We start from the raw sequence: 15,740 nt of genomic DNA, 5'->3' as shown, positions 1-15,740 counted from the left end.
AGTATGGTATACAAATATATTACTGACATTTCTAAAATAATGACTAAAATTATAAAAAAAATTAGTAGACGTCATTTAAAATAATCATATATTTTCTTTAAAATTTCCTCTCACAGTTTTTCTCATTTCTTCTTGCAATTTTCGTTATACGATAGATATTCACTTTAGGCTTACAAAACAATTAGAATAATTTTTATTGTTCATCTTTAATTCCACAGGTTTATAATAACTTAAAAGCATTTCATGGAAATGTTTTCGAAAGCGACGTTTCGATTATGACGTTATTATACGTCTACAACTCCACTCTTTAAGTGGTTACAAAGCTAACATTAATACAATGTTATTTAAACTTAATCTACTCTGTGCCCACTTTTCCCCCAATAAAAAAAAAATGTTTACTTCGCTATTAATTATGTTACTCCTTAGATGCCATGTGTCCCATTAGATTCGATGACAGCTTCTCAATTTTCTTCAAATCCGGCATATTTTCTGCTTTATATTGAATACACTGCAAGTAAAGTATAAAGTTAATAACAACAATAATTTTAATAGTTATGGACATCGGAGTACCTTTACGTTGTCAGTCATTTTCAGGAGTATGTGGCCCTTCGAGTGGACGTATTTCATTGTGTATCGGCAGTTCTTTGGATTCGCCATGTACATGGACTCGGCAGCGATTTCAAAATCTTCCCAATTTTTTACGAAAACCATTTTTACACGATTTTATTAACACTCGCATAAATAACTAAATTTCACAAATATTAAATGTGGATGTAGGTGGAAGTCGAAATGTCAATTTTTGCTAATGTGTCACTTTTTTGAAAGAATGCTGCCAGAGTTGAATACGGAAAAGAGGGATGCCAACAATCCAACTCACAAAACACAAATTTAATGATTAAAATGAAATCACTACTTCTAATATACTTTCATAAAAGTTAAACATGTATTTCAAAACCTTTAAAATTATTACTTTCTTTAAAATGAAACACGTTTACAGAAATATAAAAATATATTTTGAAATGGCGTTGCGCCCTCTAGTGATTAATTTTATTTTACTGCTGATTATTTTCTGTGTTTGTTTTTATTTCATCTTTATTCTCTACCTCATCTTGTAATTCCGCTTCTTTGGGTTTTTTTCGCACACAACATTCTAGACGTGCAGAACCAATTTTAATTGTGTAAAAATATAATTTTAACAATAGTTAAACGAACAAATTAGCACAATAAATCACAATGAATTTTTTGGAACTGCCGGATTGCATGTTAATGGAAATATTTGAATTCCTTACCTATGAAGAGGTATCCAAAAACCGATTAGTAAGTTTTCCGTTTCTTTGTAGAAACAATTACATAGTGTAAGTTCTTAGCGTGTTACTAACGGAATAATATTTTTCTTATGGGATACCAGGTTTGCAGAAGAGTAAATCAAATTTGTCAACAAGTTTTGAATGGTGGTTTTAGTCGTGCTGTGCGACAACACTCCACCATTTTCAAACGTATCAAATCAATGCTGCCGCGTAGAGAATCAGAGAGACGGTAGGTTCATCTGGCATAAAAAAAGGAAAAAGTAACATTTTCATACTTATTCTATGTAGCAATCACAGCTTAGCGAGACATGCGGATATTCTTACATCGATAGAGACTCGTATTTCGATGCTCTCAATGACGTATAGCAAGTACATAGATCTAAATCTGTGTTGCTTCATACCCGGTCGGGTGCTTGATGAAATCTTTCGAATCCTTATATTGGTATCAAAAACTCGCAAAACACTCCGACCACATGAAGTGCTCCAAGAGTTACGCGACATATCATCTATGGCAATAGAGCACTTTGATGAAAAAATAGCAAATATTTTAAAGCCCTATGTTGACGCCAGCAGCAACAGATCTAGAGCAATTGATCATAAACGTATAACGGCTGCAAGTTCCGAATTGGGTAGTATAAGCTTTAGTGTCACACAAAGTAATTCCAATATGTGGACGCAGGCGAGTAGTACTTCAAAACTGTTGACAGCTTCTCCTCGAACATCACCTTTAAAAATGCCCTGCAATAACTGCAATGAGGCTATACTGAATAGAATGGCTGCGTTTATAAATGTGAAATCACCGAATTCAGATAGTTCAGATTCAACGGATTGGGATTCCATTTACAGTGCAGTGGGTGGGTGCTGTTGCTGTAAAACATCAAATGCAAATTCAGATAATAACGTTAAACAGAAACGCAGTGGATGTCCAGAGGCAAAAGCAACTATGGCCAAATACAAAAAACTTGAATTGGAATACAAAAATGGTGTTCAAAGAGTAAGTAAACGTTTTTAAATATAGTCATCGTTCAGTAACAAAGTTATTAAAATTTCAGATGAATCGGATGCAACAAATACAGGTACAGCAATCACGTCGTTTACAACAGACCATGAATACAATTTCTACAATGAGTACGCAAATAACGGAATTAAAAAAACGCTTGGAGGATTTGGATGCAAAAAATCGAGAAATATCAGCCAATATTAATAAGATAAACCCGGGCGCTGGAGATTCGACAACTTCGACTACAGGCACTACTGGTGCTATAATAAATCAAAATGAAGAGGATATTGAACTTGATGATGACGATGATACTCTGGCGGGACCTTCGGCTGCTAAAAAACGCCGTTGCGACGGCACTACAACGGCGCGGATAAAAATTTCGGAATCAAGTGAAGTTTTGGAATAGGATCCCTTCGAAATAATAAATTGCATACACGAATCATAAATATAAATTTACATCAAGCTATGTTTAACAAAAATATAGGTATGCGCACTGTGTGGCCGTATGTCGTGTGGAATATGTGTATTGGAATTCATGTATGCCCTTTAAACCATAAATACTGCTACAATTTGTTTAATAAGGTACTAATTTAGCCATTGTAAATAGGAATCTTACACTTATTTTTGTTGTAGATATCTAAAATATTTATTTTGCTAGAAATATTTATACAGAGTGGCGGTTGGCTGAAAAGAACGCGTCTGGCGCAAACATCTAATATATAAAAACCTTTAGAAAGTATTTGTAAACGCCTAGCAGCTATCTATTTCTATCTTGTTTAAATAAATTGACTTATGCCTACACAGTTTTTATATATTTTTTATTAGAAAACGTGTTTGGACATATGTCGTATTAAGCTATTTCGTCCAGAACTCTTCGACTTTTATGGTTTTCAAATAAATCTAAAACGATTTTAACATTGAGTTTGTGTTTGAACTTGGCGTCAGTAAGCGTTTTCGACAAAATATTTCAAGGAAAATCCTTTCGCACAAGACAAAAGAATAAAACTTGCAACGCTCACATTACGCACTTTCGTTAATATATTGGGCGATATTAATTATTGAATCGTTTGGGACTCATATTGATCAATTTGATGTTTTAGCGATATTGCTTAAAAGTCTATTATAATTTACATTTAGTGTTTTTTGTTTTTGCCGTAGCGTTCATACTTGCTCTTTGACGAGTGCCACAGTGCCAATGGAATTGCTAGGGAAGGCAAAGTCATTATAGCGAAAGCAACCCAATCAAAGAAGTGTGATGAGAAGCGTTTGTTGAATTCAGCCAGATTTATAATTCCACCTTGACCAGGCTCGGAGCTTACAGCCAATTGCAACTAAGAAATATAATATAAATATTAGTATCCAATTGGAAAGCATATTAGCATTCGTTACCTCTTCGGCTTCCTCGACAGGTTTGTACGAAATTTCAGCGGCTGTGAAATTGAAATATCCATATGCTTTTGGACGCACCACTAATACATGGGTATAGTTGGCTTGTGGAGCGATACGTTCAATGGTTGCAGTTGGTTGACCTCCAACTACATCGAAGGCTTCTGAGGGGAAACCATTGTCGACCAATTTCACATTGGTAGCGGCACCATTTCCAACGTTATAAATTGTGTATCGCACAAGTAGATCACTCTTTTCCACTAAATACTTGTTAAGAATTTGTTTGGAAATTAGTAAACGAGCGCTGGTCTCATCATCAGAAAGGCAGATATTTGACAATGCCAGTAAGATTACAACAGAAAACAATGATTTGAACATTCTGAAATAGATCAATAAATACAAATTATACTTCATGCTACAAGTCTATGAGCTGATTTCACTTCTTGTTGACGTGGAAGCTTTGCGGCTGAGTACAAATTATACCAATATTAATAAACATTATTTGTTTATTTTATTAAATTCTGATGGTGATCATATTGTTTTAACTTACTTGAGTTATTAAATATAAAATCTCAGCTAAAATCTCTTAAAAAACCGATTTCTTCCACACCGCAATTAAAATGAAAATCAACTTTCCAAAAATGCGATGAAAATGCAGCGAAGACTTGACGGAACTATGTGACGTGTATACTTCGTGTATTTTATGACAACTGTCATACATCGTCAATTTTGAGCGCCATCTAGCTTTTGCGCCAATGATTGCTTAATAAAGAGATGTCGCTAAAATTGGAATGGTGAGTTGCTTCGTAAGTCAGTAATTAAAATATTGTTTAAATTTAACACGTTCGTGATTCGAGAGCAGGTTAGAGATTTATATATTAGATGATAGCACCTTTCCTACAATAAAGTGAAATCGTTACCACTTTTTATTAGCATTCTTCCTGGTATCCCCAATCCTTGTATATAATATATTAGCGTATAGTTAATAAAGCTACAGAGCTTACAATCTAATTTGTTCCATTTTATATAATCGTCAACAATTTTAATCAGAAGAATGGACACGCATGAGTTTTCTTGAATTTAAATTTTCTTTTCTTAATTGTATTCAATCATTTAATATTATATTTTATAGTATCCTTCTTTTCAATCATATTTTGTTTAATTATCACAAGAATTTTTTAAATATATCGATGTTTACAATTATCGCAAGTTCACAATGGTTTGTTTACAAAAAGTACCCTCACCAATGATTGTTTTGTTATGCTAATGATATGAATTTGTGTATTTAAAACCGGCAACTAAATAAAATATTTATACTAAGAACGCCAAGCTTAAAATAGATTGTCACTGAATATTTTATAAAGCTTCAATTCACAACAAATATTTGTGGAGCCTTGTTGATTTGCTTATCATATTTGCGCTAGCGCAAGTTGCTTTCAGCTAGCTTCTGACATTGAATGACCTTGTACCTGTATATTATCAGTAAATTGCCTAGTATGGGGTAGTCAGTTTTCGGAAATCAAGTGTTGCAGACGTTGCAAAATATACGTTGGTACACAGAGAGCTTATTATAAACTTGATTTCTCGTTGGATAGTCGTTTATTAAAATTGATAAATTAAATATGTCGACTGTTTCCGTAGTTGCTACAAAACCATACGAAGGCCAAAAACCAGGCACTAGCGGATTACGCAAAAAGGTTTACTTTTTTTCAATTATATTCTTAGTCGGCTTAGTTGATTTGTTCTTGTTTTTTTAAGTGAATATTAGACAACTAAACTCATACTTTTATTTACCAAATTAAAGGTAAAAGTTTTCACACAACAAAATTACACCGAGAACTTCGTGCAGTGTATTTTGGATGCCAATGGTGCAGCGTTAGAAGGATCTCTGCTTGTAGTGGGTGGTGATGGCCGCTACTATTGCAAGGAGGCTGCAGAACTCATTATTCGAATGTGTGCTGCTAATGGGGTGAGTTTATAGAGTTCATATGTATGTATGTATGTCTATATTTCGTAGATGTATGTATGTAAGTTTGTAGTAAGATATTTAGTCGGCATGCTAGTGTTTCAAATTTAATTATCTCTTAAAATATTATTAGGTTGCAAAATTGTTGGTTGGACAAAATGGTATACTTTCGACTCCAGCTGTTTCAAGCTTAATTCGTAAGCATAAAGCTTTAGGTAAGTAATCATACGAGTAGTTATATTAAACTGTCTTGTGAAAACACATTCATATGTACGCACAATTAAAAAAAAAGCAACGTCATGCGTTTATGTGTATATATATTTACTCAAGTTGGCCATAGGCCGTTAACCTCGTTTGCTTCGAAGCTATATAACCCTTCACAAATAAACAAATAAAGCTGTTATGGACAATAATTAATACCAAATTTAGTGAAGATACCTCGCAAAAAAAAAAAAAAATCAATACAAGGACTTGGATCCATTTGAATTATAGCTAGAGGCCCGATATACCCTGTTCATGGTTTAAAAACGTTAATATGAAAGAATTTTATATAAATATATATAAATATATACTTTATATGTATGTGTATGGGTGTATAGGATATAGTCTGTATATACACATATACATATGTATATTTTGCAAATATTTAAAAATTAAAGTGCATTTAATTCTTTTGTGTAATTTGCTACATTTGTTTACATGCAAACGCTATAAAAGTAGCTTGTTATATGAAATTTAATATATTACTTCTTATCAACAATGCTGACGAACTAAGACGGGCATTTTTGAATGTCATCATGATAATTTTGAATGTTATCATCATAATTTCCAATTTAATAGTTGCAATTCCTAAACAAGTAAACAAATCTGTAGTTGAGCTAATAATACAACTTATTTTTCCAATTTTGTACTTACATACAATTATGTAATCATTACATATATATTTTAGGTGGCATAGTATTGACAGCTTCCCACAATCCCGGCGGTCCCGAAAACGATTTTGGTATTAAATTCAATTGTGAAAATGGTGGACCGGCACCAGATGCTGTAACCAATAACATCTACCAACTCTCCACTGCCATCAAGGAGTACAAAATAGTCAATGGCTTAGAAATTGACATAAGTAAAATAGGCACTAACAAATATGAAATTAATGGCAAACCTTATGTTGTTGAGGTCATCGATTCAGTGGCTAATTATGTTGCCCATATGAAAGAGATTTTCGATTTTGAGAAACTGCGTGACTTTGTTAGCGGAAAGACATCAGGCAAGCCACTTAAAATGCGCATAGATTCGTTGAACGGCGTTACTGGCTCATATGTGCGTGAGATCTTTCTGAACGCTTTGGGTGCACCCGAAAATGGTGTAGTTCACACAACACCGTTACCTGATTTTGGCGGCTTGCATCCCGATCCCAATTTAACTTACGCCAAGGATTTGGTAGAAACCGTGGCTCAAGGTGATTACGACATCGGCGCCGCATTCGATGGTGATGGTGTAAGTAAATTAACCAAGTAAATTCTATATCAAATGTAATAAAATTGGACATTTTCACTTCTAGGATCGTAACATGATCATCGGCCATCGCGCTTTCTTTGTAACGCCCAGCGATTCGTTGGCAGTTATCGCGAATAACTTGGAATGTATACCATACTTCAAGAAAAATGGTGTACAAGGCTTTGCAAGAAGTATGCCAACAGCTTCGGCAGTGGATTTGGTGGGCAAGAAGTTGGGTAAAGAGGTATTTGAAGTACCCACTGGTTGGAAGTATTTCGGTAATCTTATGGACGCCGGTCGTCTGTGCTTATGTGGCGAAGAGAGCTTTGGCACTGGCTCCAATCATATCAGAGAAAAAGATGGCATTTGGGCGGTTTTAGCTTGGCTCTCTGTTATGGAACATACCGGCAAGGGAATCGAAGATATACTCAAGGCTCATTGGGCCACCTATGGGCGTAATTACTTTACACGTTATGATTATGAGGAATGTGAATTGGAACCTTGCAATGAAATGATTGCAACTATGGAGAAAAATATTACCGATCCTTCATTTGTTGGAAAGAGTTTTACCATTGGTGACAAAACATACAAAGTCAAGGTAGCTGATAACTTCAGCTATACTGACCCCGTAGACAAGTCTCTGGCCACAAAGCAAGGTTTACGTATTGTCTTTGAAGATGGCAGTCGTATTGTGTTCCGTTTAAGTGGCACAGGCAGTTCGGGCGCTACAGTGCGGTAGGTTATTCCAAAGTTTTGCCTGCTATTAACTCACATCTACATATAATGTTATTTTTTTTAATTACAGTTTGTATATTGATTCCTACGAGAAGGATAATGTGCTCGGTCAAGCTAGTGTAATGCTGAAACCATTAATAGATATCGCTTTGGAGATTTCACAACTGCCAAAATTCACTGGTCGCAATGCACCCACTGTCATTACATAAGACATTTTAGCAATGAATTAGCAAAGCTAGTTTTGGAGGCTACCTCGTTTTGAAAAGTCTTTGCCTAAAGCGCGTTTCACTTGTTGATCGTTCTGATTTTGTTTAGAAAACGAAATTAATAAGGATATAGTTACTACAATTGGCACCATTTGTTGGGATGAATTATTTTAAATAATAAAATTTGTATGTTTGTGTTTTATATAAGCAATAATACGTATTTTTTTCATAAAATTTATAAATCGCAGTTAAACTTTGTTGCTTATAGCTAAATACTCAAATTGATTTAATATAATTGTGGGACAGCGTTCGGTTAAAACAGTACGCGGTAGCTTGGCTAACCTAACAAACATCTGCAGGAAGTGCAATGCTGTTGTGGCTTCAACGCTTAATTCACTTTTAGCACTGAAAATGATAAACTATATTTTTTCGATTGCCCATAAGCAAAATGTATCATGCATATTAACCTTATATTCGCCTCCACTATCACAGTTGCGTATTGACACAGGTAAGTCAAGTACAATAGCTTGACGTCTTTATGAAACTGTTGTAAAACAGTTAGTAAGCCCACTAGAAGTGGTGTGCCATCTAAGGAATCCTTCACATTTTTCGCCAGTAAGCTATTTGTGTTCACCGCAAATTGTAGGCGTGGCAAATGCGCTATGGTAAATAAGAAGAGAAACAGCGCAATGTGATGTGAGCTTTTGGTTGTAAGGAAAACTTGCTCAAGCGGTTCATAAGAGCCTGTAAAGGCGAGATACTCGTTAAATTCCATAAGCAAGTGATTGCCACGATCCGAACAGATAAATTTCGCGTAAGTCTCTGGTTGTTCCAATTCGTTCAACAGTGCCCTAGAAGATACAATAATTTGAAAAAAAAGTAAAAAACATACTTCCAAAGCCATAAAAGTTCGAAAAATTCACATTCCAAATCAATTTTTATATTAACCTATTGAAAGTTTCCAGTGCTGATTCCAAATTTTTCGAATTACATTTGCTGCTCCTGTTCAATTCAAAGGACAGTTGCTGACGCAGTATTTGCTTATGTCCCAGCTGTAATAGCCATTCTAGTAATGTCGGCCACACTTTCAACCAGCGATTATGATAATTTGCGTAGAATTTTAATGGGTTTGATGAATTAGTGTCCGGAAATTGTTTTGATTCCAACTCGACGCTTAAGCTATTTAATGCTTCTAACCACATATTATCATTAGCTAAATTCTTTTGCATTTTTTCTAGATTCTGTTTGAGTTCTGCTGCAAACATATACGAATAGAGACGATCTAGTCCGACCAAACCGGCTGGCCCGATTGCCTCACGCACTTTGCTGAAAAAGCAACCATTCAGAATTTCTTTGTGTGGTGCACGTTTTTCATACCAGGTTGCTTTAAGTTCTATAAAAATTGTACGCTTAGGATCCGTACATTGAAGTATTTCGTGTGCCAAGCGACCAATGAAATTATTCGACTTCGTGGCGTCACCTTGCAGTGGCGGAAAACTAGGTATTGGTACAGTTTGACTCTGATAGCGTGACTGCCAATCTTGCACCTTATTGCGCAAAAATGCATTGCATTCCTTTTCTACATTGTAGTTGATAATGCGTGTTAGCTCTTCTTGTAAAATCTTCAAGCCATGTATTTTCAAGTAATCCTGTATGTATTCAAAAGAACGCCGGTAGCCATCCATGATTTTGGCTAATGCTAGCAATTTCGTTTCTAATTCAGCTATAGGTTGTCGTTTCGTTTTAGTTGTAGTTGTGAAGATCAAGCCCAGATTTAGCGCGTTTGCCAGGTGTCGCACGAGTTCTTTACGTATGCCATCCTCAAGCAGCTGTTTGGGGTCAAGTTCAATAACACCAACCAGTGTCTTTTTCATCATTAGTATGCCTTCGGTGAAAATGGCAATTGAATGTGTTAGCTTAGCGATTGTATAGCGGTCTTCGAACTGTGCATACTCCTTTAGCTTGTCCTTTTCCAAGCGCGTAGGTATTTCGAGCAGCACCTCCGTTTGTAAATTTATAATTCGTGCCATTATGCTGAACATGGTTTCGGGTATGATTTGCAAAACTTTACGCATGTAATTAGCAAGTTCGGTGCTGTAGTAATTGGAGACGGATACAAGATCTTCACTGTGTTCCTGGTTTATACGCAGTAGAGGAATTTCCAGTGCACTGGCAAGTTTAAGGAATGCTGCGCGTAACCGTATTACAGACCTGGGTTGCTTTTTAATGCAATCCTGCATGATAACGGTGAAATCACGGTCAAGTAAGCGCCAGGCGTAGCTCAAATCACTGATCAATTGCATATTGATGAGGATATCTTCCTTGATATTAATTATCTACAAGTTAAATACGTGCTTATTTAATTATATATAATTCATGAAGGCCCATATTACTTTACCTGTATCATGCGGTGTAAGAATTCACGCGTTTCCAACAAATACTGCTTCACTTGCATGTTTGCTTGCAAATTATGAAATTCTTCCACCTCCTCGAGCGCTTGTATCAGTTGAATTAATGTTCGTCCCGAAAAATTCACGTTTTCCGCACTAAGTTTTTCAACTTCTTTAGTTATTTCACTGAACCACAACTTCAGTTGTGGGTTGTTTTCTATTTTTGACAGCGGCCGTGAGCCACCAAATGCCTCGCCTAATTCTTTAAGACGATCCAAAGCTTCATGCTTGAACTTAGACCATCGTTCGGCTTTTGCGTTCATTAAATCGCGCAATATATCCTTAACGGCCGCCTCCAACTGGCTACAATCAAGTAGAAGCTCTAATAACTGTTCCTTACGATAGTTTAACTCATTGCAGACTAGTTGTTCGACCTGCTGAGTCTTTTGTGAATTCTGAGTCAACACTAGCACTGCTTTCGATGTGTGCGTGAAGTACCATCGTAGTAAAACGTTACATTGGCGCATTAGAGGTATGATTTTTGTGATGTTCTGTAGAACAAAGTCGTCGTTCAAAACACCTGCTCGTAGTATTTCCTGCGTTTGTTTCAAAGTCTTGTTCATTTTCTCCTTATGCAACAAACAGAAGCCCTTCACACCAGTATCCACCACAGGCGCCAAAGCCGCTTTGGCTGCTTTAAATTCATCCCACGCGTCAATCAAGTTAACAGTTACACCCATGTAAATAGATACTACCCAATTATCGGCGTAAAATTTGTCCACAATTTCCCGCATTTGTGCTACTTGAGAATGGAGGGTTTGTGGTGTGAAAAAAAGACATACGAAAAGCATTGCCGACTGTGTAGACAGAGCAGTGGAGCGATGATCAGGATGTGGATAAATGGCTAATTGGTTGTAAAGATCGTCACATCGTAAACGACCAATTACCATATCAATAAAGTTTTGGTCAAATGTAAAGCGTGAGAAGTATGAGACAGGATACTGTGAAGGTGTTGTTAGTTTTGCGTTGTACGGTGATGATTCATTGTTTGCTACGAAGCCGGTGGAGCGCAATAACATACAAACGTCATCAATGTTGCTATCACCTTGCGCTTTTGCAGCACTATATCGATAATATGATATTAAAAGGCGTTCACGCACAATACCCGGTATATGATAATCAAGAAGTAATAACATCGTGCCAAACAAGTATAATGCTTCGCACTAGAATAATAATAAGTATTAATAAATGCTGGCATTAACATACATCATAAATAAGACCACTACCATTAACTGTTTGCCTTCTACATCTTGTAACACAGATTCAAGTGTCTGTTGAATGTAGTAGCCACGATTCAATTCATCGATGAATTGCTTGAGATCCACAGCATACTGATGTGTACTTTCAAAGGCCAGATAAAATCGCGTTAAAAGGTCCAAATAGTTTTCACGTACCTCGTCATCTAAATCTTGCAACTCCTAAAATGATAAGAGATAGAATATTAATTCTTTTAAATGAGGATTTAAGAAATCAGTTTCTGTCTTACTGGATTTTCCTCAATCTTTTGCTCCTGCGCCTCCGCTATTTTTAGGTAGCTAAAATCCAATATAATTTCGGAATACTTTTGAACGTCAGCCTTTGATTCTAAACTAAATATTCATTGCATTAATCTTCGGTAATTTTGTTATACACTTGTCCTTTACCGATATATATCAGGAATGTAATCCTTTAAGCGTAATGTTTCTGCAATTATCGAATTTCCTACAGAAACGATATGCAGTAAACTTTGCCCACAAGCATTATTTTCAGCAAGAAAATCTGTCATTTTTATGAACAGACAAGAATTTATTTAAATACACTGTTTACCTTGTCTCTGGTAATGTTTTTTATTTGCAAAATCAACATAAATTATACAAAATGTCAAAACAATTGACATTGGAAAACCATCTTCCAATCTGAATTTTCTAAATTTCCCACACACATATGTTCGTATGCCAGTTTTTTGACGTTTATTAATAATAATATAGTCCGCGTTCTCTGATAAACATTTATCACCGTCTCTTTTATTTGTATTATAAAAAATAATTACACATATTGATAAGCAAGCTTATAACAATAATGGACTTTAATTGCTAGCGTTTTTAGGAGAACCGGAAGAATTATAATTTCAATTTGTATCGAGAACTTAAAATATTACTAAAATGACTGTTAGTGGAATTAATGTTGAGGTACAGGACAAAGTCCTAACGATATCATTTGACAAGCCGGAAAAACTCAATAGTATTGATAGAAAAGGATATAGAGCGCTTGGTTTGGTATTGCGACATGCGGCCAAAGATGACAGTGTAACAATAGTGGTTATAACGGGCAAAGGAGATTTTTTCACTTCTGGAAATGATTTATCGCAAGTTATGGACGGTTCAGATATTGAAGCGCAAATTAAAGAAGCAAACGATATATTTAAAGAAATGGTTAGCGCACTAATTGAATGTCCCAAATTGACTTTGGCGTTAGTAAATGGACCTTGTATTGGTATTGGAGCTACATTGGCTGGACTTTGTGACATTGTGTGGTGTTCATCCAAGGTAAGCAAATTTTACATACTCTAATTAAAATGAAATATCTAATTTTTTGTATAATTTAGGCATATTTCCTGACTCCATTTACAAAATTAGGTATTGTGCCTGAAAGCTGTTCTTCCTATTTATTTCCTTTAATACTTGGACGCTCCAAAGCAAACGAAATGCTATTATTGTCCCAAAAACTGAGTGCTCAGGAAGCTTACAACTTTAATTTTGTTTCAAGGGTATTTGAAGACAACACGTTAGATTCACATATTTGGCCAGCAATTAGAGACTTCTCAGAACTACCCCCGGAGTCAATGAAAATATCTAAATCTCTCATTCGTATGCATGAGAAAGAGGCGTTGTATCGGGCGCTGAAAGCTGAGTCCGAGGAACTTAACAAGCGTTTTACCACGGAGGAGTTCGCAAATGCTTTGGTTGCTTTTGGATCACGCAAAAATAAGTCCAAATTATAATATTAAAAAGATAAATTGTAATCATGAAAGTAAATATATTGTATGGTATGTGGTAAATTTTTTAGGTGTAAAAACTACTACCGAACCTTATCAGTGGTTTAAAGCAATAAGGGTGTTATATTTGGGGCAAAGAAAAATTACATTCCTTAAACTAATCTCGATCGTAATATTAATACATTTTCAAGGATAAAAAACAGTTTTACTATTTTCGTTATTATTTATATTGGAATAAACACATTAAATTATGTATATTAAAATAATATGGTAAAAGTTTAAATAAAGGTGTATTATTTTTCGTTCTCATTCTTTATAAATTTCATTTTAAATCCGTCAAAATATGGGTGTTCAAGAATGTCCTTTGCAGAGATGCGGTGAACAGGATCATAAATAAGCATCTTTTGAATTAAATCGACACCGCGATCATTAAGATTTTTCAACTGGTTAGTAAGTTGATTTGTTGACCAACACGGAAAAGTGTTTTTATAATCCGGCAGTGAAGTAACACCTGGCCATGTCTCCTCAGTAGGCGTCTTTAGAATTCTGAATATTCTAAACAGCTGGTCGATTTCGGAGTCGCCTTGGAAAAGTGGTTTCCTTGTAGCCATTTCGGCGAATATGCAACCAATAGACCAAATGTCCACTGGACATGAGTATCGCTGTGAACCCAACAATACTTCTGGTGCTCTGTACCAAAGGGTCACAATTTCATGAGTGTAAATGCGGACTGGTATTCCAAATGATCTACCAAGTCCAAAGTCCGCAACCTTAATTACACCTTTCTTATCAATGAGTAAATTTTGTGGCTTTAAATCGCGGTGAAGGACACGGCGACGATGACAAAATAAAATTGCATTTGTAATTTGATATAAATAGCTTCGAACCAACTCAGTTTCCATTGATTTTTCTGGTGGTAATGAATCCATATATTTTTTCAAGTCCATAGATAAAAACTCAAAGATCAAGTACAATCTGTTTTCCTCCATTAGCACGTCTTCAAGACAAACAATATTTGGATGTTTAAGTTCTTTCAGTAAGGATATTTCTCTTATTGCCGTCGATGGAATTCCCTCATCATCAGACTCTAGACGAATCTTTTTCATTGCAACTATTTGACCAGTTATTCGGTTGCGTCCCTTATACACCACACCATATGTACCTTCACCAATCTTTTCTATTTTTTGAAAGTCTTCCATGTTAAACTTTGATTTGCATACACTTACACGCGGTTAATTATTTAGAATTAGTAAAATTATCAAGTTTTATAATACGTGCGAAATTAAAATTTCGATCGAAAAGACAAATTTCGCGCTCAGTTACAATGGAAAATACTGGAAAACACACCTTTCACATAATGCAACCCTGACTTCCATTGGCATTCCTCTGTCGCCATTTTCACCGCTTTCCAGTCTTAAATCCCTTTCGCTCGCATAGTATTGTCAGTCATGAGCCTTCGTTTATCTCGTTTTCGCATTCATTCTCGTATTTGATGTAAACCGTTCGCCGCACTAGGCACGTAAAGTTGCAAGAACGTGAATTTACTAAACGCAAAGCAAAGGAAGAAAGAAAAGAAATATTTTTTCCACGAGTGAAACTTTCCGTGCATACATTAAACAAAAACAGTGAACTATTAATTTCATTTAATCCACGGTTACGATATACCATAAGACACAAAATTTCAATTCGCATATTGAATATTTTGTTTTTCTTTATTTGATTCGCAGTGGGAATGCTCGGTCAAATCTATTGCTAATTAAAGTGTGTAAAGAAAATAAAAAAGTGCTGCAGTAATCACAGGCTATAAGACGGCAGAACTGCAAAAATATCGTGTTTGTCGTTCTAGTATCAGTGGACAGAATACAGCTGAATAAGTGCTGGAATCTGTAAAAGTATTAATTAGGGAGCAATAAAAGCGGCGTGTTGCGGCTGGCGAGAAGTACTTCATTTCGACTTTGTGGCGACAGTTCAAAGAAGATATTGAAGTAGGGAACTAGGTGCACTTGACAGTTTCGACAGGATTTGCATCAGTAAACACGTCCTAAAATTAATTAAGAGCTATTGAAACAAATAGTTGTATGGTGCTCGGCTGCTAGTCCGTAAGCAGAGAATATGAAATGAAAATCTGAAGGTAGGTATTATATGAATAGAAAAGTATTATTGTAAATAGTTATAATAATAAATGCATTTGAGAGGGACAAAGTTTACAATCACTCAAG

General features: G+C 35.5%; 8 protein-coding genes across 8 annotated transcripts in view; 4 read left to right on the top strand and 4 right to left on the bottom strand.

Annotated features, from left to right (window-relative positions):
- Window positions 1-163: 163 nt before the first annotated feature.
- Window positions 164-711, bottom strand: LOC120777528 (signal recognition particle 9 kDa protein). Its single transcript, XM_040108910.1, has 2 exons — window positions 571-711; window positions 164-508 (listed from the first exon to the last, which is right to left on the bottom strand). Exons 1-2 carry the CDS (start codon window positions 709-711, stop codon window positions 416-418), a joined length of 234 nt encoding a protein of 77 aa, XP_039964844.1. The 3' UTR covers window positions 164-415.
- Window positions 712-1,130: 419 nt separating this feature from the next.
- LOC120777691 lies at window positions 1,131-3,106 on the top strand. The gene is made up of 4 exons (XM_040109164.1): window positions 1,131-1,317; window positions 1,409-1,536; window positions 1,596-2,301; window positions 2,360-3,106. Exons 1-4 carry the CDS (start codon window positions 1,234-1,236, stop codon window positions 2,711-2,713), a joined length of 1,272 nt encoding a protein of 423 aa, XP_039965098.1. The 5' UTR covers window positions 1,131-1,233; the 3' UTR covers window positions 2,714-3,106.
- Window position 3,107: 1 nt separating this feature from the next.
- LOC120777692 (translocon-associated protein subunit beta) lies at window positions 3,108-4,373 on the bottom strand. Its single transcript, XM_040109165.1, has 3 exons — window positions 4,244-4,373; window positions 3,697-4,072; window positions 3,108-3,638 (listed from the first exon to the last, which is right to left on the bottom strand). The coding sequence occupies exons 2-3, from the start codon at window positions 4,069-4,071 to the stop codon at window positions 3,441-3,443; spliced, it is 573 nt and encodes a 190-aa protein (XP_039965099.1). The 5' UTR covers window position 4,072; window positions 4,244-4,373; the 3' UTR covers window positions 3,108-3,440.
- A 618-nt stretch (window positions 4,374-4,991) lies between these two features.
- Window positions 4,992-8,304, top strand: LOC120776679 (phosphoglucomutase). The gene is made up of 6 exons (XM_040107553.1): window positions 4,992-5,390; window positions 5,498-5,662; window positions 5,793-5,874; window positions 6,609-7,156; window positions 7,221-7,891; window positions 7,962-8,304. The coding sequence occupies exons 1-6, from the start codon at window positions 5,316-5,318 to the stop codon at window positions 8,098-8,100; spliced, it is 1,680 nt and encodes a 559-aa protein (XP_039963487.1). The 5' UTR covers window positions 4,992-5,315; the 3' UTR covers window positions 8,101-8,304.
- Window positions 8,275-12,369, bottom strand: LOC120776678 (WASH complex subunit homolog 5). The gene is made up of 7 exons (XM_040107552.1): window positions 12,191-12,369; window positions 12,034-12,136; window positions 11,774-11,965; window positions 10,496-11,710; window positions 9,046-10,433; window positions 8,565-8,948; window positions 8,275-8,502 (listed from the first exon to the last, which is right to left on the bottom strand). Exons 1-7 carry the CDS (start codon window positions 12,310-12,312, stop codon window positions 8,346-8,348), a joined length of 3,561 nt encoding a protein of 1,186 aa, XP_039963486.1. The 5' UTR covers window positions 12,313-12,369; the 3' UTR covers window positions 8,275-8,345.
- Window positions 12,370-12,536: 167 nt separating this feature from the next.
- LOC120777659 (enoyl-CoA delta isomerase 2) lies at window positions 12,537-13,584 on the top strand. Its single transcript, XM_040109112.1, has 2 exons — window positions 12,537-13,072; window positions 13,132-13,584. Exons 1-2 carry the CDS (start codon window positions 12,689-12,691, stop codon window positions 13,525-13,527), a joined length of 780 nt encoding a protein of 259 aa, XP_039965046.1. The 5' UTR covers window positions 12,537-12,688; the 3' UTR covers window positions 13,528-13,584.
- A 120-nt stretch (window positions 13,585-13,704) lies between these two features.
- Window positions 13,705-14,816, bottom strand: LOC120777658 (cyclin-dependent kinase 1). The gene has a single exon (XM_040109111.1). It carries the CDS (start codon window positions 14,718-14,720, stop codon window positions 13,815-13,817), a length of 906 nt encoding a protein of 301 aa, XP_039965045.1. The 5' UTR covers window positions 14,721-14,816; the 3' UTR covers window positions 13,705-13,814.
- A 185-nt stretch (window positions 14,817-15,001) lies between these two features.
- Window positions 15,002-15,740, top strand: part of LOC120777656 (alpha-protein kinase 1-like) — a 58,422-nt gene continuing 57,683 nt past the window's right edge. The window contains exon 1 of the mRNA XM_040109107.1: window positions 15,002-15,652. The gene's annotated coding sequence lies outside the window, so the exon portion shown is untranslated. The remainder of the gene's footprint in view (window positions 15,653-15,740) is intronic.

This window comes from Bactrocera tryoni, chromosome 5 (genome assembly GCF_016617805.1).
Source record: "Bactrocera tryoni isolate S06 chromosome 5, CSIRO_BtryS06_freeze2, whole genome shotgun sequence".
In the NCBI taxonomy this organism is placed as follows: domain Eukaryota; kingdom Metazoa; phylum Arthropoda; class Insecta; order Diptera; family Tephritidae; genus Bactrocera; species Bactrocera tryoni.
The sequence above is the reverse complement of the archived record's forward strand: the minus strand, read 5'-3'. Positions and strand labels throughout refer to the sequence as shown.

What these genes read in the sequence shown, in the direction of transcription:
- LOC120777528 (XM_040108910.1), bottom strand. Translation starts at nt 711, where the DNA reads ATGGTTTTCGTAAAAAATTGGGAAGATTTTGAAATCGCTGCCGAGTCC. An exon ending in AAATGACTGACAACGTAAAG is followed by an intron (nt 509 to 570) that starts GTACTCCGATGT and finishes CTTTACTTGCAG; the next exon opens with TGTATTCAATATAAAGCAGA.
- LOC120777691 (XM_040109164.1), top strand. Translation starts at nt 1,234, where the DNA reads ATGAATTTTTTGGAACTGCCGGATTGCATGTTAATGGAAATATTTGAA. An exon ending in CGTAGAGAATCAGAGAGACG is followed by an intron (nt 1,537 to 1,595) that starts GTAGGTTCATCT and finishes TATTCTATGTAG; the next exon opens with CAATCACAGCTTAGCGAGAC. An exon ending in ACAAAAATGGTGTTCAAAGA is followed by an intron (nt 2,302 to 2,359) that starts GTAAGTAAACGT and finishes TTAAAATTTCAG; the next exon opens with ATGAATCGGATGCAACAAAT.
- LOC120777692 (XM_040109165.1), bottom strand. Translation starts at nt 4,071, where the DNA reads ATGTTCAAATCATTGTTTTCTGTTGTAATCTTACTGGCATTGTCAAAT. An exon ending in CTGTCGAGGAAGCCGAAGAG is followed by an intron (nt 3,639 to 3,696) that starts GTAACGAATGCT and finishes TATATTTCTTAG; the next exon opens with TTGCAATTGGCTGTAAGCTC.
- LOC120776679 (XM_040107553.1), top strand. Translation starts at nt 5,316, where the DNA reads ATGTCGACTGTTTCCGTAGTTGCTACAAAACCATACGAAGGCCAAAAA. An exon ending in TCGTAAGCATAAAGCTTTAG is followed by an intron (nt 5,875 to 6,608) that starts GTAAGTAATCAT and finishes TATATATTTTAG; the next exon opens with GTGGCATAGTATTGACAGCT. An exon ending in AGTTCGGGCGCTACAGTGCG is followed by an intron (nt 7,892 to 7,961) that starts GTAGGTTATTCC and finishes TTTTAATTACAG; the next exon opens with TTTGTATATTGATTCCTACG.
- LOC120776678 (XM_040107552.1), bottom strand. Translation starts at nt 12,312, where the DNA reads ATGACAGATTTTCTTGCTGAAAATAATGCTTGTGGGCAAAGTTTACTG. An exon ending in TACATTCCTGATATATATCG is followed by an intron (nt 12,137 to 12,190) that starts GTAAAGGACAAG and finishes ATGAATATTTAG; the next exon opens with TTTAGAATCAAAGGCTGACG. An exon ending in ATAGTGGAGGCGAATATAAG is followed by an intron (nt 8,503 to 8,564) that starts GTTAATATGCAT and finishes TATCATTTTCAG; the next exon opens with TGCTAAAAGTGAATTAAGCG.
- LOC120777659 (XM_040109112.1), top strand. Translation starts at nt 12,689, where the DNA reads ATGACTGTTAGTGGAATTAATGTTGAGGTACAGGACAAAGTCCTAACG. An exon ending in TTGTGTGGTGTTCATCCAAG is followed by an intron (nt 13,073 to 13,131) that starts GTAAGCAAATTT and finishes TGTATAATTTAG; the next exon opens with GCATATTTCCTGACTCCATT.
- LOC120777658 (XM_040109111.1), bottom strand. Translation starts at nt 14,720, where the DNA reads ATGGAAGACTTTCAAAAAATAGAAAAGATTGGTGAAGGTACATATGGT.